We start from the raw sequence: 24,716 nt of genomic DNA, 5'->3' as shown, positions 1-24,716 counted from the left end.
GAATAAAATATAAATCAGATTAAAGATTCAAGTTAACCAGTCAATAAAGAGATATTTTAATGTATCTGCTTCTCAGCTTACAAAGTTTCAACCCTGGCTCAAATTACCAAATGTAGTATTGGTAAAAATTTCCTGGAACTTTCTCTACTACTTTTGGGGGAAGAAAGAGAATCACCGATATGAATGAAGCTTCGTTCTTAGCTCAGAAACAAAATTTCATTTTCTTGGGCAGGCTGCCCTGGAAGCCAGGCTCTTCATGAAGAGAAAGGGGCATGCACAGAGAGAGAAATGATAGGTGAAAATGCAGTAGAGATTCAACTGTTCTATGTCTGTTGAGTGCTAAATGAAATAACTTTGTAACTCCCTTTGAGAAAATTCTCAGTTGCTAAATAGTAGTTTCTAATCAAATAATTACTGCAAGATACGTCAACGTTCCTAAGCCTTCAAATCTCAGATTTAAGATTCAGTCTTAAGTTTAAAATCTTTGCCTCAAAGGCGCAAAGGCCACAAGCTTAATACTTACCTACACACATTTTGACATCATTCACAGTGAAGTCTGGATCTGGCATCCTATAAAACAAATACCAGTCAGTATAAATGCGAAGCATAACTTCTGTCATCAGTGCTTTTTCTTAAAATAGTAAGAACTCCCCAGTTGAGACACATCAGTCTTCTTATTCAGGTTTAAAATACGTTTCAAATATAAACGATTACGTTTGTACATATACACACAAGAAAAAAGAATATACACCAAAATGTTAACAGCGATTATCTCAAGGTATGTATCAGATTTAAATTTATTTTTAGTTCATCTATATTTTCTCATTTACCTATAACAATCATGAATTGTTTTCATAACAAAAGAAATATACATCCTTTTAAAACTAAATGGGAAATTATTTTCCATTTTCAATATCAATTATCAATTATCAATACTGCGTTGTCTGTAGCCCTACGTGTAACATGGCCATTTTCAACCATATCCAATCAATCCGAGAACACTTACTTTATTCCAAGTCCATCAGAATTCTTGAAAATCAGAGGGTCTCTTAAGCCACCCCGCTGGATATACTCTACATTAAAATCTGTCACCACAGAAAAACAATCATTAGAAAGGCAGGACACAGAAAAAGCTGGAAAAAGATAACTGACAAACAGGGCTCAGGAGTTTGCTAAGTCTTTATTCCCACAGCATATCCATAATTTGACCAACAGGAGGTAGTGCTATTAACAAATCATCTCACAATTCTTAGGCAGAAATTATCACCACGCTGTCTCTTAATAGCCAAAAATTTAATTCTGTCCACTGCAATACATACCATGACATCCCTGTCAGTCAAGGAGCAAAGCTGCATGGTACACACGGAATCACACACCTCGGTTTTGGTGAGGAAAGTATATGTATAAAAGAGGCTTTATTATACTATTAATAATTAAACCCAAATGAAGGGATGGGAGAAAAAGGAAGAGAGGCCTTTAGGGAAAATTCCAACAATGTTACTGCCCTAATGAACACCTGCTGCTTTTGATATGACAAAGAATGAGAGTGGGAGAATTGAGGGTGAGGGGTGGGGGGCTGTGAGTGGCAATGTATAATAAGAGAAAATAAAGATAAATAGCATCACAACATCGACAGGCAATATTTTGGCTGCAAAGATGCTGAGCCCACAGTTCCCAGGGTCCACAACTTCCTACATCAAGGAGCTGCAGTTCTGAACCTAAATGATACTGACCTTTTCCTTCCATAAAAGTAACAAAATTTGCATTATATTTGTTGGTGTGAAGTTTCTCTTCCAAGTCAAAAGTTCTTTTCCCTTCAATTTCATCATCTGAAATGCCATCATCTTCATAGCGTCGTCGCATGGTACCACGCTGGGGAGAGACGATCATTAAGGATGAAATTGTGTACTTTTTCATGCCTGTCTATAAGTGGTTATAGTTTCCCTGCCATGTGCAAAGTGCTACTTTCAACTTCAGCTGCTATGCCAATTATTAATTTCCCTTGCCTTATAGATCTTTCTCTCAGTTGTCAGTTAGGGTTCTCTCAGTGTTCTCAGAATGTACAGAGTATAACAAAATTTTAATGAGCCACTGGGTTCCCTCCTTGGGACTTGTTTATTCCCTCTGCTAACTCTTTCACCCTAGAGATATAAATTTATAATAAAAATTTGACCAAATAGGGGCAATCAAACATTTTATTTGTCTATTATTGTTTATCAAAGTGGGAACTAACCGTCTTTATAGACATTTTAGGCCAGGATACAAAATATAATTTTTTCATAGGGGAAAGCTGTACCTAGATTAGCTTTCTAAAATGACCTTCAAGAATAGATTAACGCATTTGAATTAACAAAGCAAAAACTCTTTAACATCAGATAAAGGAAGAAAGTTCAGCTAAACAATAACATTCCAAACAGCAAAACCATCAAACAACATTTAGCTTCAAGAATAATGTCTTCCCAAAGAAGATACATGAATGGCCAATAGGCACATGAGAAAGATCAATATCATTAGCCATTAAGAAGCACAAGTTACAACCACAATGAAATACCACTTCATACCCACTGGGAACGGCTATTATCAAAAAGGTGGACAATAGCAAGTGCTGGTTCAAGAATGTGAAGAAACAGAAACCCTCGACATGAAATGGTGCAGCCACTTTAGAATACATTTTAGCAATTCCACTCTCGTGTGTGAGCGTGTGTGTGTGTAATGGAACATTATTTGGTCAGAAAAAGAATGAAGTACTGATATGAGCCACAACACAGAAGAATCTTGAAAACATTAAGTGAAAGAAGCCAAACACAAAAGACTGTGTATTGTATAACTTTATTTACATGAAATGTCCAAAACAGGCAAATCCACAGAGACCGAAGTAAGAATGAGTGGTTGCCAGAGGCTGGGGAGAGGGAGGAATAAGAAGTGACTGTTAAGGTTTTCTTCTTGACAGCTGATTGAAATGACAGAATGATAGTGAGCCCCCTTTCAATGCTGTATAGTTTTAGTTTACATTTGTCATTTTGCCACCAAGAAAGGCATCTTTCTTATAATTGCTGGTTATGTACTAATACTTAATATTGTATGTGGTTTTCACAGATAAAACCAACCTGTAATCATATTAAATAACTCAGAAATGATGAATTTGTTTTTAAAGTGAACCATTATAAGAATTTTCAAAACGTTTTGCCTAACTTTCACTATGAAAGTATTATATAATTTTTGTCTTGAAGAACAGTTTTCCTATCTTCCTTATAACTATTTAAGTATCATATGGTAATCCATGTAGTTTCTATAATGGTCATTAAGCATTTATTAGAACAATTACATTTTACTTGAAAAACTGTTTTCTATGGGAAACTTAGATTCATCATATCTCTTCCTCTATTTTCTTTTTTTTTTCCTTTTAAAATTCTTTTAATTGCTTTTCCTTCTTGAAAACTACCTGAAATTTTGTGGTAAACCATATCTTGGATCAGAATTTATTAAATTGCTTTCTTATTTATAGGATAACTTATTCTATAAATAAAAAATAGAAATAAAAAAAATGACCATTAATAGTATGGATTTATTTCAGAAGTGATGAAAATGTTCTGGAATTATGTAGTGGTGATATTTACATAATTCCGTAAATACACTAAAAAACAGTGAATTATACACTTCAATTGGGTAAATTTTATGGTATGTGAATTATATTTCACAAACTATTAATTTTTTATAAAAGATAACATGTTGCTTATGCTGCAAATTTACTTTTTGGTATATTTTACTTTAGCCAGTGTTAAAAAATTGCTGATATCTCTTAAATACACACACTGGGGACAATTGGTATGGGGGTGGTTAAGTGCAAAGGTAAAATAGTCCAGTCCTAGTATGTGCTAAGAAAAGGCCAAGCTAGAATTTAAAGTTAGAAACTGATGATCTAAAATTGATTTCATGGCACCTAAATTTACATAAATACCTAAGGAAATGAGACACTGGCGAAAGGTCTCTTAGGGAATGAGAGTCAGAGAAGGGCAGAAATGAGTCATCAGAAATAAAATTTAAAGGAAATAAAGTTAACTGCTACACACCAGAAAAAAGCAAGATTCGACTTACCAGTTTCGGTAAAAATACTGAAGGATAGCTGATATTTCCCCCTCATTTAGCAAAAAGCTTTGTAACACTCTTAACCTAGCACCTTTGCTGCCATTAAGTCACAACTCAAAAGCCAAAAGACCTAATTTTAACAGACCTTTCACTTACTCCAATAGTGCTATCACTGCTCATATTTTTAGGTATACTCATTTGCGGAGGGGTGTATTTTCACTGACAATTTCTTACATGGGTTTGGGTTTTTTGTGAAAGACAACTCCCACCTTACTTCATATATCTGTCTTTGAAATGAACACCAAAAGACAATTTCCAAGTATGTCATACAGCAAAGGCAATACCATCAGAATAAATGTATTTTCCCCAAATAATCACTTTTTAAAGTATTCTTTTGCACTCTAAGTTCTGATATGCTTGTCAAATCCCTGTCATATTTCAAACTTGAAACTCTCCTAGGTCTGCCATTACTGATTCTTCTTTAGTCAGTAGGACATTATCGCCCTGATTATCCCAACATTTCTAATATGGTAGCCAGAAGTTCCCCATCCTTCCTTCCTTTTTACATGCTTTTCTTCTTTCTATATCAAGAAGAATCCTTCTTTTATTTGCCTTTTAATTTGGGGGAGTATAAGGATATAGCGAAGGCTCTCATTCCAGCCAAACTATGCCCACTTCTTAAAAACAAGAGGAAAATGAATTTGAATTCCTGTTTTATTTTTGATTGTTGCAACTGGGAAGTCAGCACTAATGTGAAAATTATTTGTGTCAGTTTAAGATTGTCAAGGATAAGTTTTTTTCTCCCCTCATCTTCATGGAAACCCTGATAAAAGTAAATGTCTATAACAAATCTCTAAGTGCTTTACATTCAATCCTTGCAAGAACAAGGAAATCAGTCGGCAGTAACACAATCTGCTACAGGTGAAACCCAAAAGCCGAGTCCACTTAAATACTAAGAAAAGCAGCCGCCAATCTCCTTCAGCCTGCCAATATTACCAAATAAGTCAAAATGGTTTACAAGAGAGCTGTACTATTTTATTTTAGGTGCCTTTCATACAAGTGATTTTAGGGAGCCTAAAGGATGTTTTTGGCCTTCCGCAGATGCCGGCCCTCACTGAACCCAGTAGCACAATAAATAGCAGGCAGAAACTGAACACTGAGATCTATTCCAACTACATTTTCAATCAAAAGCAGTTTGTACTTTCCAGGTTTAACAATAAGTTATACTCCAGAATAACCAATTACTGTTTATTCTGTTTAAATGATCAAACTATATAGCAAACTCCTGTTTCCCAGAATCCAAATAATAAAAGAATTTAAAACTGTCTTTAAAAAACTGCCTCCTGATCAAGTGGTAATTAACTATATTAAACGGTAAAAATGGCCACATAAATGGAATACTTAAGGTGGTAAAAAATATTTTTTCAAAATGTATTTACATAATACACTTAAAAGTAAAATATAAAGAGTCAGGAAATCAGTAATCCTGAGCAGAAGATAGTTACTCATGCAATCATCCGCCTCTCAGACATTTGGGGGAGTAGAATGGGGTGAGAAAGAGAGAAATCATTTTTTTTGAGGGTCAGTTCAGATCAAACCAGACTTACCTTGTAGAAAAATGGCGAAGCTATCCAAGGCTAACATATACTCTGGTGAATATAATGTGACCATTAACATGATTTTAACAAATGACACTGAAAAGTACTTATGGAACATTAAGTTTAAAAACCAGCCCATGAAATTACCCCTATAATACTGCAACACTGTTTTTCAAAAGGCACACATAAAAAAGAAACAATGGAAGACAATAGTTCATATTTGTTAACTTTTAATGATAGGCAATGGGTCTTCAGGATCCCCATACTATCTTTTTTACAATACCTGTTATTTTTTTATTTAAAAAGTAATATAATAGAATAAAAGACAAAAAACCTATGATCATCTCAACAGATGCAGAAACAACAACTGAAAAAATTCATCCACCTTAATGATGTCAACAAATTAGGAACAGAAAGAAACTTCTTCCAGCTGATAAGGGCATCTACCAAAAACTCCACAGCTAACATCACACTTAATGGTAAAAGACTGAAAGCTTTCTCCCTAAGATTAGGAAAGAGACAAGAATATCTGCTCTTGTCACTTCTGTTCAACATTGTGTTAGAGGTCCTAGCTAAGGAAATTAGTCAAGAAAAAGAAATACAAGTTTAGAAAAGAAAATGAACTTTCTCAACTCACAAATGATATGATCTTTTACATAGAAAATTGTAAGGCATCCACAACAACAACAACAACAACAACAACAACAAACTTTCAGAGCTAATAAAATCAATTATATTTCTATATATTAGCAATAGAATATCCAAAAATAAAATTAAGAAAACAATTCCATTTACAATATCATGAAAAAAAAATACTAAGGAATAAATTTAACAAAGGAAACTCAAGGCTTGAATACTGGAAAAATGCATAACGTTGTTGAAAGAAAGTAAAGAAAAGCTAAATTAATGGAAAGACATCTCATGTTCATGGACTGGAAAAATTATTATATAAGATGGTAATACTTCTCAAATTGATCTACAGATTCAATATAATCCCTAACAAAAACTCAAATGCTTTTTAAAATAAATTAACAAAATTATCTTAAAATTTGTAGGAAATGCAAGCGAACCGGAATAGCTGACACAGTCTTGAAAGAGAAGAACAAAGCAGGAGATAGCGCTTTCTCATTTCAAAATTTACTGTAAGTTTATAGTAATCAAGACTTTGTGGTGCTGGCATGTAGGCAGGCATACATATCTGTAAAGCAGAACTGAAAATCCAGAAATAAACCCTTACATTTACAGCCAATTGATTTTCAACAAGGATGTGAAAATAATGCAATGGGAAGAGTCTTCAAGAAATGGGGCTGGAACAACGGGATGTCCACATGTGAAAGAATTAAGTTGAATTTCTACTGCATACCATACATATACAAAAAAATTAACTTAAAAAAGATCAAAGACTTAAAAGTAAAGGTTAAAACTATAGAATCCTTAGGAGAAAATGTGGTGTAAATAGTCATCACGACTTTGGATTACACAATGGTTTCTTAGATATGACACAAAAGGTATAAGTAACAACAGCAGATTAACTGGACTACCTCAAAATTGAAACTTTTTGTGCTTCAAAAAACATTATAAAGAAAGGTAAAAGGCAACCTACAGAATGGGAGGAAATATCTGGAAAACATGTTATCTCATAAGGGTCTAATCTCTAGAATATATAAAGAACTCTGACAATAATGAGACAAAAAATAAAAACAGGTAAAGGATTTGAATTCATATTTCTCAGACACAACTGGCCATCAGAACATTAGTCATTAACTCATCATTAGTCATTAAGGAAATGCAAATCAAAACCACAAGGAGATACTACTTCACACCTACTAGTCAGATACTAAGTGTTGGTGAGGATGTTGAGAAAGTGAAACTCTCATACAACTGGTGGGAATGCAGAATACTACAACCTCTGAGAAACAGCCTGGCAGTTCCTCAGACTGGTTACAGTTACCATATAACCCAGCGATTCTGTTCCTAGGTATGATACCCAAGAGAATGAAAAACGTACGTCCACACAAAAACTTGTACACAAATGTTCACAGCAACATTATTCATTATAGCCAAAAGGTAAAAACAACCCAAAGGTCCATCAACTGACAAATGGATAAATAATAGTATATCCACACAATGGAATATTGTTTAGCAATAAAAGAGAGTGAAGAACTGACACATGCTACAATATGGATGAACTTTGAAAACATAATACTAAGTGAAAAAGAGCCAGTTACAAAAACATTCGGAGTGTTAGGTGGGTTCAGTTCAGTCTGTGCCTCTGTGGCTACAGTTTCCACTGTAAACCAAAATTAATTTTAGGCTGTAATAAAGAACAATAAGCATTTATCTGAGCAAAATGAGCTGTAGCCCAGGAGATATAGATTCAGGTAGCAACCTAAGTTTTGTTCCACCTAAAGAAAATAAACGAACGCAAATAAAAAGAAACTGTTCCACAAAGACAAAGGGGAGGCATCCTTTTATAGTGAAAATTCCTGCCCAGGTTCCCAATTAGGTCCATTTTATGTAAATGAGATAACCAAATGGTGCAGCTCTGACTAGACAGGGCAGGTCTCGGTCCATTGGTAGAAAACAAAACCAGGGCTTCCCTATGGTGTTTGACCCAGACAGTTTAAACAAGCGTTTAAACAAGTGGGCATATAGTACAGACAGCCAAGAATAGTCTTAGGTTCTTCTGGGTATATACAGAGGAGCCCCTGTCACAGCGAATAGCAGCTAGACTCTTATTATTTATAAAATCTGGGCCCTCAGTTGACCATGGGGATTCTAATTCGGCAGGTAAATTCCTTCTTGGGGTTCACAACAGATGAATGTTTCTTGCTGGCATCCACACCACGAATCATGTGAGGACATGGTTAACATGCACATTTTGATTTAGCTGGTCCAGGGCTGGGCCTGAGCCCAAGCTTCTGCACCACTGAACACTGGACCACACCTGGAAGAGTGAGGCTTAACCTCTCCAGAGCCCCGCTGCAGTGAATATAAAACCCCTGCCTGCAAGGAGCTTCCACCTAGCCATGTACCACGCTGCCTGGCTCTGCTGCCTGGCTCCGTATTAAAAAGCCCTAAGCCTGGTGAATAAATAACTTTGGCTTTTGTTTAAAAAAGAAGAAGAAGAAGAAGAAAAGGAAAAGGAATAAAGAAAACATAATGCTAAGTGAAAAAAAGCCAATTACGAAAGACCACACATTGCATGATTACATTTACACGAAATGTCTAGAAAAGGCAAATCTATAGAGACAGAGAGTAGATTAGTGGTTGCCAGGGGCTGGAAGGAGGAGAAAAAGGAAATAATTGCTAATGTGTATTGGGTTTCTTTGGGGCAATAAAAACGTTCCGGAATGTCTGGAGTCGTGATGTTTGCACAACTTTGTGAATATACTAAAACCCAAAGAATTGTATACTTTAAAAGAGTAAATAGTATGGTGCATCAATTTTGTCTCAATAAAAAATGACTGGCAATCTGTAAAAGGAAAAAGTAATGAACGTATATATTTAAATAAAGCAATGTATTTTTATAACATGAGAATAAGGTTTGATGTAGACCAACAGAAGACACTGCTTAATAGAAGACACTGCTTTTTTGAGAGAGCACAACTTTTTCTAAACAATTTCCATAGCCATTTTGATATTATATGAAAGGTAGCATAAACAAGTGACTAAAAAAGTTAAGTATTTAATAAACTACTAAATGTGCTACAAATGCAAAAGCACTGTTAGTTCTGAGAATTTCCACTCCATCTATTGATGTAATTCCATATTAACAGATTAAAGGAGAAAAATTACATGATCATTGAGACTGCGCTGCCTGATATAGTAGCTACTAGCCACATGTGGCTATAAGACTTAATTAAGATCAAATACATTTTCAACAAATAATGCAGTGAAAATTAGATATCTATATGCAAAAGAATGAAGCTGTATCCTTACCTTACACCACACACAAAAAAATTAACTCAAGATGGATCCAAGACTTAAACATAAGAACTAAAACAATAAAATTCTTAGAAGAAAACAAGAGAGAAATCTTCACAGCATTGGATTTGGCGAAGACTTCTTGGACATGACACCAAAAGCAAAAGGAAAAAACCAGACAAATTGGACTTCATCAAAATTAAAATCTTTCATATCAAGGATACTATCAAAAGAGTGAAAAGACAAACCACAGAATGACAGAAAATATTTGCAAGTCATATATCTGATAAGAGATTAAAATCTAGAATACATAAAGAATTCTTACAACTCAACAACAAAATGAACAATCCAAATCAAAAATGTGCAAAGTACTTACATAGACATTTCTCCAAACAAAAAATATAAATGGGCCAATAAGCACATGAAAAGATGCTCAACATCACTAGTCATCAGAGAAATACAAATCAAAACCACAATGAAATACCATTTCACATCTACTAGGATGCCTATTATCAAAATCCAAAATAACAAACGTAAGCAAGGAAATAGAGAAACTGGAACCCTTATGCATTTGCTGGTGGTTATGTAAAATGGTGCAGCCTATGCGGAAAACAGTACGGCAAATACTCAATTAAACATGGAATTGCCATATGATCCAGTAATTCCACTTCTAGGTATATATCTAAAAGAACTGAAAGCAGGGACTCAAACAGATATTTCTACGCCAATGTTCATAACAGCATTATTCACAATACTCAAAAGGTGGAAACAATCCCAAATGTCTACTGACGGTCAATAAAATGTGGTGTGCATATATATACACAACAGAACAACAGTCACCCATAAAAAGGAATGATGTTCCGATACGTACTGCAGCATGGATGAACTTTGAAGGCATTATGCTAAGTGAAATAGGCCAGACTCAAAAGAATAACTTTTGTATGAGTCCACTTATAGGAGGTACCTAGAATAAGCAAATGTGTAGAGATAGTAAGCAGATTACAGGTCACCAGGCAGGTAAGAAGAATGGGGACTTACTGCTATATGGTTACAAAAGTTTTATTTGAGGTCATAAAAAAGTTTTTGGAAACAGTGGTGATGGTAGCACAACATTGTAAATGTAATTCGTGCCACTGCACTGTAAGTAACCACTTAAAAATGGTTAAAATGGCAAGTTTTATGTTATATATATTTTAACAATTAAAAAGAGAATGTACTATACCAAAAATCACCCTCAAAGAACTATTGCACAGGCCTATCATTTTATATTTTACAGCAAATAGTTTTTCTTGCCTAATGCACTCTTTGAGAATCAGGAAATATGGCATTATTTTACAAACAAAGAAAAAGAGGTAAAACTGACCTAAGTTAACCCTTTTAGACAACAGAAAAACCAGAAAGCAAAAGTGTCTGTAGGGAGAACTTACCTAGTGTCAAATCTACTATTACTACTTTGTTGTGTGAACTTAGGCAGTTAAGTAAATCACTTAACTTCTCTAGATCCTAATTTTCCCTGGGAGGTAAATAATTTAAGGTACCTTCATATTTTGAAATAAAGTACTCTACAATCTGATTCTAACTAAGATCTGTCTTGTTCCCATTTACATTATACCATGTTGAAAATTTGCTGCATGCTGGCCCCCAGATCTCTGTCTGTCCTTATTCAAAGAATATCTAATTCCAGACCCAGTCCTCTCTGACCTGACCAGGGAGGGACTCTGAGAGAGAGACCTGGTGGTAGGTTGGCAGGGTAGCCCATGTAGAGACCTCCACATCTTCCTCCTGTCCTCCCACATTCGCTCCCCATACTAAACAAACCTCCGTGTATCTCAATCAACCAGATGTTAGAGGCAGTTCCTTCTGAAGAGTTTAGGCAATTCGCATTCCCCAAGCAACACAAAGGAGTCAGAGAATGTGGAAATTGTAAAAGACTTGCTCTTTTTATTAATGACACTCAGAAAAGCTACTGCTCTGAAGGTGAACTATGTCTAATGCCAGAGCAAAATAACAGTATCAGTAGCAATTGACATTTGAGTGCTATGTGCCAGGTACTGTAATAAGCACCCTGCATGTGTTAACACACTTAAATCCAACATTCCCTATAAGAGTATTATTCTACTTTACAAAGAAAATGAAGGCTCGAAGTAACTTTGCCAAAAGTTACTTAAAAGCTAGTAATTGATGCAGCTGCGATCTGAACCCAGGCACTTGGTTCTAGAGCCAATGGTCTTAACCACTGCTCTCCACTGAAATCATTTTAGAATGAAACTTCAGCCGCCCAGTATTAAAGGAAGGCCACCTTGAACAAATGAAATGGCTCTGGCACAGAGAGAAGATGAAGTGATGGGACTTGCTGGCAACAAAAGAGACTATCTACCTATAAGTCAGAAAACTTCGTTTGGTAGGTAAAGAATTAGTAAAAGGTCTTCCCCAGAGCAGGAAGTGGCTGATATTTGCTAAGGGACACTGCATTTCTAGCTATGCCGCTGTTTCTTTCATATTCCACCATTCCTGATGTCTCATTCTAGCTTTAACTTGACAAATTATTTTACTGGTCAGTCATTCAGCTAATCTGCTTGAAATAAAAATATCGCTATTCCTAACCAGAGACCATTTTATATCACAGGGTGCTTTGAACTTAGTACATTTACTGTGTATGCTATCAAAATCTATTCTCATTCTCTATATTTGTAGTCAAGGTGATATCGCACACCTTCTGTGAAGATGAAATTGCCAGTATTTTTACCAAGATTAGTTTTTTAACCTCTGATTGTCTCGAAGATTCTCATCTATCTTACCCTACTACCTGAGAAAAAAATCTTAATTACAGAGCCTCTTTGCTGGTGGTGATATAAGCAGACAAGTAACAACTAGATTTTCATGTCCCACATCATGATACCACTTTTCAAAAGTTTGGGGACATCTATTTATAAATGTATAAAGCTATGTGGATTAAATCTGAATCTTTGCAACATATACTAAATCCCCTTTACAGCTTTAATGTGCACTTATACAAACTTTAAAGAAAGAAACAAGCTCAGGTTGGCATCCTGCCCCCTTCACAAACTATGAATACATACATATCCCAAAAATCAACTGAACTTCAAAGTGTTTCATTATCTTTTTTTCCATGTTTTTGAAAACCTGATATTACTAGGTCACAGAGTGGGAGCAGATACATATATAGGTTGCTGTCTACCCCCCACACACCCATGTGTATACTATAAAAATTATCATTTAAATACTTATAAAACGAGACACGTTGAATATGGAATCATAATGGCCAGTTGTTCTGCATACAAAAATAAAAATAAAATAAAATAAAGGGCACAGTCTTAACCCCCTAGGAGACTGCTGGTCAGTAGGGAAAGACGGACACATAAATTACAGTATTACAATTCAATTTGATAAGTATTAAGACAAGTATATACAAATGTCACGGAAGTCCAGGAGGAAGAACGGAATAGAGGAGCTGGCGAAGGCTCCACAGAAGTGACATAAGAGGAAATGTTTGTTCACTCAGTACAACTTTACTGAACACTTAAGTTCCAAGGACTATGGATACAGACTACGTTGCTCCTCTATAGCACTGACTTCTCTAAACTTTGCTGGGCTTCCCGTCAGTATCTTCTTATTAATAAAAGACAGATATAGAGATATAACATTTTTCTAAAAAAAAAGTTATAACCTTTGTTTAGAAAATTTCATAATTTCCTTAAATTTCATAAGAGATTTTAATGAGAAGACCTTAATGTAGTATAAAAATTGGAAATCCCTGCCTTAGAGCAATCAAACCTTGGGCCCAAGTATTTAACTTTTTGTCCCTAAAATAATAAGAGGCCTGAGCACAAAGATAAAGGAAGAACAAACATATAACTTATATAACTTTAACATAACTGATTTAATACATTAAAAAGAGTATGTACTGATAACTGACATGGGTGGAAAAGCTTGCATTTCTTTTGCTGAAAGTTCAGTGGGTCAGCCTTCAAATCTTTTCTAGGCTAACTTAGATGAACTTCTGTAGAGATCAAGAGTATATGGAACACTTTCTAAATATGAAAAACTTTAGCAGATCACAGTAATTCCGACAAGACAGAATAATCTGTAAAAGAAAGGCATCATCTATAGAATACGGCAAGGTTATTCACACTTAAGTCTCTTTTGATTTGAGAAAAAAAAAAACAGCTGAGAAGGCAGAAAGCTCAAAAGAGGGATATACAATACAAAGTAAATTTTCCCCTAAAAGTTCCCTTATAACCAGTGTAAAATATCTACTACATACAGATTGATCCTAAAATTCTAAGTCAGCATACATATACCCTGACCACAAATATGCCCTCCACAAAATCAACTGACTGAGAAACAAGTTCGCTGGATCTCTTTCACCAACACTGCCTGCTTTTCTACACACCATTTGCTATAATCAGTTGTTCAGAGTGCTTGGTGACATTAAACCATGATATTACCACAATTCTGCAAAGGAAAAAAATGTGACTAGAATTGGCAAAATCACTCTCTGAAATTCATGATGAAGATAGGCATCTTAACATCATCTTGAAGAGAAAAAATCTGAGTCCAGAAGTTATATCAAAATCATATTTTTGTTCCCCCAAAGGTTTTTCCTAGAATATACAAACACTCTCCTCCTTGAGTACTGGCAAAAGGAGTATTAGTAATATTTCACTTTCTATCAAAAGTTCAATCAGTTTATCCTCCAAAAGTAGCCTTGTCAAAGCATCAGAGAAACTGGTAATAAGCAAGTAACAGCATGTGTCAATGTCTGAGACTCCTTGGGGTTGTATTTCTTGAGTAACTATGAAATAAAGTTGTGTAATTCCTCACTCTACCTTCTCTCTCCCACTTTCAAATCAATACCTTTTTGTAGCCCCAGACTGATTTTTAAGCATAGCATTCTTACTATCTGACATTTAAAAGTCGGTCTGAGTTAAGTGAAATCATAATCCAAAAGGAATATAAAATATTTGCTTTTTCTAAGTATTTACCTACTACAGTAGAAAAGAGGGGGAATTTTAGATATTCTAATCATTAGGAAACAATCTTTAAATTACCCACACACAACAAAAAATACTACCCACCAAACATGGAAACAATAATGAACTCAGAAATACTTAGTTTCTCCCTCAAATCAACCAATTTCTTAACTTTATTTTCATTATCCAATGAACATCCACTAAGATTTAAATACTCCCTGAACACTTCTGTTTACTGCCTGGTTTGTTTCTATAGTAACAGACGCACAACACAGAGGCAAAGATAATGCCTACTTTTGTCACCATCTTCTGTAACTGATGCAACTGTTAAGTCACTAGTATGATACATGGTACAAGCCATGCGATTTTAGTTCCTAGAAGGTGAAAATTAGTATATTTGTTAGGCAAGAACAATTTATAGAAAAAGAAAAAACACCTAGAAGTTTATCTTAAATTTAAAAGGGAAATAAGAATGACCTTTCTGCCAGTCACTGAGAAAGGTACTGTGAACCTTCAAGGACAGCTAGTTTTGAAAAACACTAACTCTAGACATTTGCTTAGTAAATGATATAACATGAAATGTATCACACATGTTGCTTCACCTAAGCCTTAGGTGAGTTTTAGGGAGATAGTGAACCAGTCACTTGAAGCCAGAAGATGTTATATAAATGTACCTATTTCCAAGCCTTGATACATTCCTCTCATCAAGATGCTTTCCTCCATGATCTCTATGATTGATCTTTTGATTCACAGACAAAAGTCAATCTCTAAACCAACTCTGATCTCTTTCAGACTTGAGTATATAGAGAAATCATGAAATTTCATATGTATGAGTAGAAACTCTAAAAGGAACTGGCAAAAGATCGAGTTGGTATTTTATTTTATTATTATTATTGTATTGCAAGGACCTTGTGAGCTTACAAAACCTTTTTTTTTTTTTTTTAAGCCTACAGCACCTGGTCTTCCTAGGTGGTCTCCTACCCAAGTACTAACCAGGCCTGACCCTGTTTAGCTTCTGCGATCAGACAGGATTGGGCTTATTCAGGGTGGCATGGCCATAGACAAGAGTTGGTATTTTAAACTGTCCCCCACAAACACATATACTCCTCCCCCTCCACTACCATGACTATATATGAGAAGGCAAGACCTCTTGTAAACTTTCAGTCACCCATCTGTGCCAAGTTAAAACAGAGAAAACTAGTCTTCACTTCTGAATTTACCTAGGAACTTCAGTGTGTAAGAGTGGTAAAATGACCCACATTAAAAAGTCAAGAGCAAAAGGAATACTTAATGAAGCAGTTATACTCAAGCTATCAAGAGAAATCGATAATGCAAGTTAATGATCATATCTTTGTTAAATTTCTCCGGACTTAAGTATCACATCTAAACTATTACCAATCACCTTCAACCAAGTTAAAATTCTTAGAAAATTCACCTTCAGGTATGACCTTCAGTATATGTTATTTGATATTCTCAGCAAAACTACATGAGAACAAAGGAGCTGGAGAAAGGTACTGTGAACCTTCAAGGACAGCTGGAGTCAGAAGTGGTTGGGGGTCTTGGTGTAGGTCCTGCCATTTTGAGCTTCACATTCCTTAAGCTTCCATTTCCTCATGTGAAAACGTCAAGAATTTCACCTAATGCAAAGGATTGTTGTGAGGTTTAAATAAGAACATACGTACAAGTACTCTATGAACTGTGAAGTGCCCCGTACATAAAAAGAGAGGCTGTAGAGAGTAATGGTAGGGTATGGACCAGGTTTCCAGGGTTCATCCTCACTATATGTGAGCTACTTAACTACTGATTAAAATAGAAGCATAGGACTATATGAGGATTAAGTGAGATAAAACACATAAAGTAGCTGGCACATGCTCAAAAAATATTAGCAACTGTGGTTTCGAACATAAATCACCACTGGCCCGATCTCGTCTGACCTCAGAAGCTGAGCAGGGTCGGGCCTGGTTAGTACTTGGATAGGAGACCACCTAGGAAGACCAGGTGCAGTGTGTGTGTGTCTTTTTAAATCACCATTGGACTGGGAAACCAACTACCCTTCCCTCAAAAGAATGGTCTCTGTGGCCAGAGACAAATCATACTTCACACGTCTCATTTCAAATAGCATTAAACATCACATCAGGTTATCTCCTCCTTTATCATCTGAAGTAGTAGGCTTCTACTAAGTTTTCCAAGTCCATCCTTTTCAGGGGCTCTTTAATGAATTCACCATCTGTATCCTCTCCACAGGCACACTATCAGCAATTTAATATGAAGTGGTCATCTCTGGAAGGTGTTATTTGGGAGAAGCCCCTGCTGTAAGTAGTACAGTTGTTCATTTCTGGGTAGAGGGAGCTTAAATGTAGCGAGCGCCAGGAGAGCAGCAATGCGCTTATATAAGAACAAGTTTCTGGACATCGAAATACTCAGAGAGCAGAGGCTGAAGACAGACCCAAGGAGAGAAGAAGAGTAACCAACAAACGAGGGTTTAGAACACAGTTTAATTCCTGATTTAAAAAGTATTCCCACCTGCTTGCCTGTGTTGCTCTAAATCTCAGAAGGTGCTATTGGAGATGTAATCATTATATATACATTTACAGACAATAAGAATTAAAATGTTCTAACATAAATTATTTAGCATTTATTGCTAAAATTGTCTTGTATTGTTGGGATTAACGAAAGAAACTCTGGTGAAAAGTATGCCAATTATGTTATAATTCCATACTGTCAAGAGAACCAGGATTGACCAAGGAAAGTGAAGTGATTTAATAAATTATAATTCATCCTTCACTTTACTTCTCAGGAAGCCTATTCAGTAGTGAAATAAAGTTCCTAAGAAAGAGAGTAAAGAATCAGAACAGGGACCTAAAAAGCTCTTTTCCACCATCATCCTCATGAAGATTGTATGTGTGTGCGTCCCACAGCCTTTGTACTAGGATTTACATGTCCTGAGAGCTTACTACAGACTGAATACTGTCCAGACACAACAGAAAGAAACAAAAGAGAGGTGCTATTTTCAAGAAGCTCACAATGTTTGGAAAATAAAACCCATTTAATTAAGAAAAGTCTAGAGGCACAGTTGAAAGCAGATTGAGAACAAGAACTTAAAGTAGGTTTAGAAAATCCAGTTTCACACAGGTGAGTATTGTTAAGAAATGCTGCAGCTAAATATCAACATGACTAAATATTACATCATCTTCTATTATAATAGCTAACGTGAATGCTTCTATGTGCTAAGCATTTTCAAGTCTACTTTTTAGCTCATTTAATCCTCACAACCAACCAATCTTTCCTATTTCAATATCTTATGAAGCAAGACAGTAAAATGTCAATATCAGTAATAAAAAACATAATAATCAAAAAGGATGGGTAACTTGAGCCAGGATTACTTAACAAGTAGCCAAGCTGGGCCTCAAATCCAGATCCAACTGTTAGAAAAAAGCCTATTTTCTAGTCAAACTTATAAAAGCAGAAAGTAAAATGGTAGTTGCCAGGGACTGAAGGGGAGGGGACCTGCTGTTCATTCAGTTATGTGAGAGATGTTGTATGTTACGCTTATAGTTAACAATACTGCACACTTAAAATTTGCTAAAGGTATTGATCTGTTTTACATGTGTGTGCGTGTGTTATTTATATATATATATATATATATATATATATTACCATAAAAAAGCGTGTGACATTCCCCTGCAAAAACAAAAACAAGTCTACATTCTTAACCCCCACACCAGAATTCACAAACTTTTTGGTCTCAGGAATCCCTTATACTCAAAAAATTACTGAGGACCCCAAACAGCTTTTGTACAAGTGAGTTTTACACACACACACACACACACACACACACGTATATACATATGTATATATATAATCTCAATATTTACTGATTACAAATTAAAACTGAGGAGTTTTCTATATATATAATCACAGAACAAGACAAGCTGTATAGGTTCCTCAATAACACCATTATCCAGCCAGGATGTGTGGAGTCTGCATGTTCTCCCCGCGTCTGAGTGGGTTTTCTGGGTACTCCAAATTCCTCCCACATCCCAAAGGTGTGTGCTGGGTTACCTGGAACACCTACATTATCTCAGTTTGTGTGGTCTGTGGTGGAAGGTCATCCAGTCCAGGGTTGGTTCCTGCCTTGTGCCCTGAACTGCTGGGATAGGCTCTGGCCACCTGAGACTCTGAACTGGAATAAATAGGGTGGAAAATAATTATCTTGTTTTTATTAATCTTTCTTAAATGTATGTATAGTTCACATTTATTTCGATATTTCATATTAGAAGTGTTTTGGGCCTTTATTTAGAAGTTTGGTAATGTTTTTGTGACCAGAAATGCATTGTAGGAACTCAACTTTTGTTTATATCAATTAGCCTATGGTGAATCTGGTTTCATTATAAATTGTTTTGCTTAAAGTCACAGTTTCCAAGAGCCTATTGATGATGTTAAGTGAGGACTTACCGTACTTGTAGTCTCACATAGATTCAAGGAAAACTTGAGGATTTCAGAGTAATGATTCACCGGACCACGATAAGGTTATAGATATATAGCAGGTATAAACAAAAGTAGCTAGTAAGAGCACAGTATGAGTGCTGAAAACTGAGTTAATCTCTGAAAAAACACATTTATATCCTACGACTTTAGGAAATTCTAAAAAACAAAAGAATACACAAATGTACATTCCATTAGCCCTGACAGCGATGTCATCACACATCATATAGAGTTCTGAAATACTCTGCTGTATTTCTGGAAAATCTCTACTTATTAGGGAATGAGAGAGAAGGTAAACAGATTACTATGAACCTAGTTTTGACTTTGCAGACACCTATTAAAGAATCCTGGGCATATACCATACTTTGAGAACCACTGTTCTACACAATCTTCTTCAAACCATGAGACATAAAAATCAATTAAGGTCACATATGCATTTTTAAAAAATGAAATAATCGAATGAAATGGAAAATATCAGAAAACACAGTATGGATAAGTACCATTTCCTGAAACTTTTGTTAGTTATGTATATCTATGTGTGTGATAGTACTAGTTCAGAACATAAAATGTATTACTACCGAAGGTCAGCCAAAAACTGTAAAAGACACTATACTACAACATACTGATAACCTACTCTACTGCCAAAGCAAAGGCTATACACATATAACACATGGACTGAACACTGAGAATCTGTGATAAACTGGATCTTTTCCAACATGAAAGCAATTATAAAGGTCTCAGATGGATAAAATTTCTATGGACTGAAGAAAGTCACAGTTCACCTGACCATTGTATCATGCTGTTGCTTCGGCCATCACTAAAGCTTTTCCTACCACCTTCTCCTTTATAGTCAATTGAGGCAAAAAAGGCAGGCAAGAGAGGGTATCTAAGCTTCATTAGCCACAGATAAAGGTGCTCTTTCCTTCCCTCTAAACAGAGATTCTGCTCTTAATCACAGGGTTTACTTCCTAAGTGAAGGGTCTGCCCTCACAGCAACTAGTCAGCATTCACTTTGCTGCTGGCATTATGGTTATTGCTCCATCTCCATACTCTGGCAAAGGCAGGCCTGCATCTGGAGTACTGCAACAAATGGAAACAGCACACAGTGAAAGGCAGAGCCTGTCTGCACCAACAGCTGAAGCTCCGCCCCCAGCCTGGGCACAATCCGGGACACCCAGAGATCTCAACAACCGTTTGCTTCCCTGAGAGACCACATGAGCAACCTACACTGGAGGACAGAGTGAGATATAACATCACTGCCTCTTCTTCTCTATCAGAACTAAACTATAGAATTTTATTGTAAAGAGTTTCTCCCCAATTAGTCCAAAAAGACCAAGAGAAAGCCTGATGAAAGTTTTGAGAGAAAAGGGCACCAGTTCAGCGACACATCATAATGGCATATACTTTCTAAAGGTGCGGTAACATACATATAAGATTTATCATTTGAACCATTTTTTAGTGTACAGTTTGGTGGTATTAAGTACATTCACACTGTTATGCAACCATCACCACTACCCATCTCAAGAACTTTTATATCATCCCATACTGAAACTGTCCTCATTGGCATATATTTGTTCAATAACCTTATATTTTTAATCTTATTTTTTCTGATATTGACATACCTTGAGCTGCAAATGCATCCCTCTCCAAGGATAGACCCAATCCCACTACTGTCTTCAAACTTGTCAGGAAAAAGGCAAATTCCATGAAAGCAGAAATCTTTCTTTTTACTGTTGCTTCCCCCAAACCCAGCATGTCTGATAAATATAGATTCAAAAGTTCATTTGTCACATGGCCAAAATATTACCCCCACAGATTACTTACTAATTGCAAAGGGAAACATACCTTTACAATGAAAAGATCTGCTGGTCACCACCTTAACCACCTTAACCATCAGTACCACCAGAGGGAAAGAACACTGTGCGCACCTCCTGACTTGACACAATTTGAAGTGCTCAATCACCTAGGAAGCATTCTTACCAAAATGTTTAAAGTAAATCTAATCCTCTGGGCTCAAGTTCCAGTTTACCAGGCTTATAGTTTAGGAAAAGAAACTATACAATGAGGAAACAGAAATATCCAGAACGTAGGACATTTTAAAAGAAAATGTCATTCACACAAGTATAGTCAAATGATCTTTGACAAGAGACCAAAGTCAATTTAACCTTTCAGTGTGAAAAGAATGGTCTTTATAACAATTTGTGTTGTAACAAGTAGACCGTACCAAATAATGTCGTGTATTTACTATTGCAATATCATATAGATAGTTTCACTGCCCGAAAAGCCTATGCTCCACTTATTTTTCTCCCTCTCCTCCACACACCAGCAGCTGATGCATGGGAAATTCACATACCAAGGAAAAAAATATCCAAACACTGACCTGATACCTTTCACAAAAATTTACTCAAAATGGAACATAGATCTAAATGTAAAACACAAAACTGTAAAACTTCTAGAAGATAACACGAGAAAAGAGGTGACCCAGGGTTTGGCAATATGTTTTTAGATACCATAACAAAAGCAAGATCCAGGAAAGAAAAAATTGGTTATGTTCAGCCACATTAAAATAAAAAACTTCTGCTCTGTGAAAAGACACTGTTAAGAGAATAAAGCCACAGACTTAGAGAAAATATTTGCCAAAGTAGTTGAAAACGTGTCCCCACAAAAAAATCTGTACACAAATGTTTATAAGCCATTTTATTCATAATTGCCAAAACTTGAAGCAACTGGGATGTTCTTCAGAAGGTGAATGGATAAACAAACTGTGGCAATGTCCAGACCATGGAAGATTATTTAGCACTAAAAAGAAATGAGCTATCAAGCCATGAAAAGACAAAAAGGAAACTTAAATGCATATTACTAAAGGGAAGAAGCCAATCTGAAAGGCTACATATGGTATGATTCCACCTGTATGACATTTTAGAAAAGACAAAACTATCGACAGTAAAACTATAGACAGATAAGTGGTCACCAGAGGCTGGGGGAAGGAAAGGATAAGTAGGTAGAGCACGGATTTTCAGGGCAGTGAAACGATTCTGTATAAATACTATAATGGTGGATACATGCATGTCATTACACATTTATCAAAAGCCATACAGTGTACAACACCAAAAGTAAACCCTAACATAAACTATGGACTTTGGGTAAATAATGTTGTGTCAATGCAAGGTCATCAGTTGTTAACTATCACTCTGGTGCAGGATTGTGATAGTGGAGGAAGCTATGTCCATATATATGAGGGGCAGGAGATATATAAGAAATCTATGTTCCACTCAATTTTGCTATAAATCTAAAACAGCTCTAAAAATTATCATCTATTTTAAATTTATGTCCACACAAAAACCTGCACACAATTGTTTACAGTGGTTTTATTCATCATTACCAAAACCTGGAAGCAACCAAGATGTCCTCAATCTGTGAATTAATAAAATTATTCAGCAATAAGAAGAAATAAACTATCAAGACAGAGACATGGAAGAAACTTAAATGCATATTGCTAAGTGAAGCCTGAAAGTCTACATATTGCATTTGGATTCAAACTATATGACATTCCTGAAAAGGCAAAACTAAAAAAATAGTAAAAACATCAGTAGCTGCTAGTGTGTGGAGGAGGGGAAGAAAAATAAGTAAGCGGAGCATAACTTTCAGGGCAATGAAACTATTCTGTATGATACTGCAATGTTAAATACATGACATTGTGCATATGTCCAAACCCACAGAACTTATAAACACAAAGAGGGAACAATTTTAATGTAAAGTATGGACTTTGGGAGATACTGCTGTGTCAATGTAGGTTCATCAATTGTAACAAATGTACCCACTATTGCAAAATGTTAATAATAGGGAAAACTGGGGCAGAAAGAGAGTATGTAGGAACTCCATACTTTCTGCTCAATTTTTCTGCAAATCTAAAACTGCTTTAAAGTCTGTTGGTTTTTATTTTTTTTAAGTCATTGTCACAAGAACAAATAGAGCCAGCTAACTTTTACTATAAAGGGCCAGAGAGTAAAGGTTTTAAGCTTTGTGGGACATATAGTGTCTATCACAACTACTCAACTCTGCCACCATAGCATGAAAGCAACCACAGACAACACAAATGAGTAACAATGGCTTTATTTATGAACGCAAAAATTTGAATTTCACATAGTTTTCATGTCATGAAATATTACTCATCTTTTGGTTTTTCCAACCACTTAAAAATATAAAAACCAAAGAACTGAAAACAAGGATTTAAACAAATCCTTGTACATAAATATTCATAACAACACTATTCCAAATAGCCAAAAGGAAGAAATGACCCCAATGTTCATCAACACATGAACACATGATTAAAATGTGGTATATTGATGGAATATTACTGTCATAAAAACAAACGGAATACTGATTCATGGTACAATGCAAATGAACCTCAAAAACATGCTAAGCAGAAAAGGCCAGACACAAAAGGTTACCTATTATACGACTCCGCCTAAACATACAGGCTAGCATATGGATAATGAATAAAGGCAAAAAAGTCAACCAGCATGTACCAGGAGCTGTGGGGAGGAAGGAAAGGGGGAACTGCTTTATGATAAAGGGTTTCTTTTTTTGGGTACTTAAAATGTCTTGGAACTAGATAGAGGTGATAGTTACCCAACATATTGAATGTACTAAATACTAATGAATTGTACACTTTAAAATGGTTAATTTTGTTATGTGAATTTTACATAAAGTTTAAAAATGATATAGAAAAAAAGTGTGAAAATTGTTATCCGGTGGGCTGTATAAAAATAGCCAGACTTGACACATGGGTTGTAGTATGCCAAAATCTATTCCAGATTAAAAGAGACTAAAGAGTCACTATTATAGGCAATGCACAAACATGGGTTGAAAAAAAGTCAGAAAAAAAGCTATTTAGAACACTGGGAAAATATGAATATTATATATAATGGAATTATTGTAATTTTCTTAGGTATGACAATAGATGTGCCATATCCTTATTCTTAGGAGAGGTATGCAGAAATATTTAGGGGTAATGTTGTCATGATGTGCAAATTACTTTCACATATTCGGTCCCCTAAAAGTACATATAGAAAGAAATGTGGCAATTCTTTTTAAGAAGTGGAGCCTCTAGATGAAGGATATACTGGTGTTCATTATACTACTCTTTCAATTTTTCTGTATTTGAATGTTTTCAAATATAGACATGTAGAAAACTAGCTCTAGACAGGTGAATACACTTTGATGTATTAAGCCCAATGTCCCACACCCCTCGGGACTAAAGGCTTATGAGAACTGGGTTGAGAAATATACCTGGTTCCAGGATCCTTTTGAGACAGAAAAGTATTGCCAAGGACAAGCTTAATCAGGTAGGAAAGTTGGTAGGACCATTCCTCATGGACATGGGTATAAGTGCTATAGGAAAAATTCCCAGTAAACAAACACTCATGCATGTGCCCATGCACAGACTAGCCCAATAATCCTATATTCCCAATGACGTAAAGTTAAATTAAAAAAAATTTTTCCCCCGGGGGAGGGGAATCTGACTATAAAATAGCTTAAATATTCTTAATAACTAAAATCACTCAACATCTATGGAATGACCCATATGAAATTCTACCACAAGAAAAAAGTCATTATTCCTGGT

General features: G+C 35.6%; 1 protein-coding gene and 1 pseudogene across 4 annotated transcripts in view; both read right to left on the bottom strand.

The window, feature by feature from the left end:
* KDM2A (lysine demethylase 2A) overlaps positions 1–24,716 on the bottom strand; it is an 89,026-nt gene that overhangs the window by 38,451 nt on the left and 25,859 nt on the right. For 3 of the 4 annotated variants that reach the window (XR_001595291.2, XM_016132540.2, XM_016132554.2), the window contains exons 3-5: positions 1,734–1,872; positions 1,007–1,085; positions 524–570 (exon numbers count right to left, since the gene is read on the bottom strand). Coding sequence is in view for 3 of the 4 variants with exons in the window: in XM_016132540.2 (XP_015988026.1) it covers positions 524–570; positions 1,007–1,085; positions 1,734–1,872 (265 nt within the window). In the remaining variant the exon portion in view is untranslated. Of the gene's footprint in view, positions 1–523; positions 571–1,006; positions 1,086–1,733; positions 1,873–18,680; positions 18,789–24,716 lie in introns of all 4 variants that reach the window. The other variant, XM_016132563.2, reaches the window with a different exon arrangement.
* LOC118603071 lies at positions 15,550–15,668 on the bottom strand (annotated as a pseudogene).

This window comes from Rousettus aegyptiacus, unplaced genomic scaffold (genome assembly GCF_014176215.1).
Source record: "Rousettus aegyptiacus isolate mRouAeg1 unplaced genomic scaffold, mRouAeg1.p scaffold_m13_p_5, whole genome shotgun sequence".
NCBI classification, from domain to species: Eukaryota; Metazoa; Chordata; class Mammalia; order Chiroptera; family Pteropodidae; genus Rousettus; species Rousettus aegyptiacus.
This window is presented reverse-complemented; position numbering and strand designations above follow the sequence as displayed.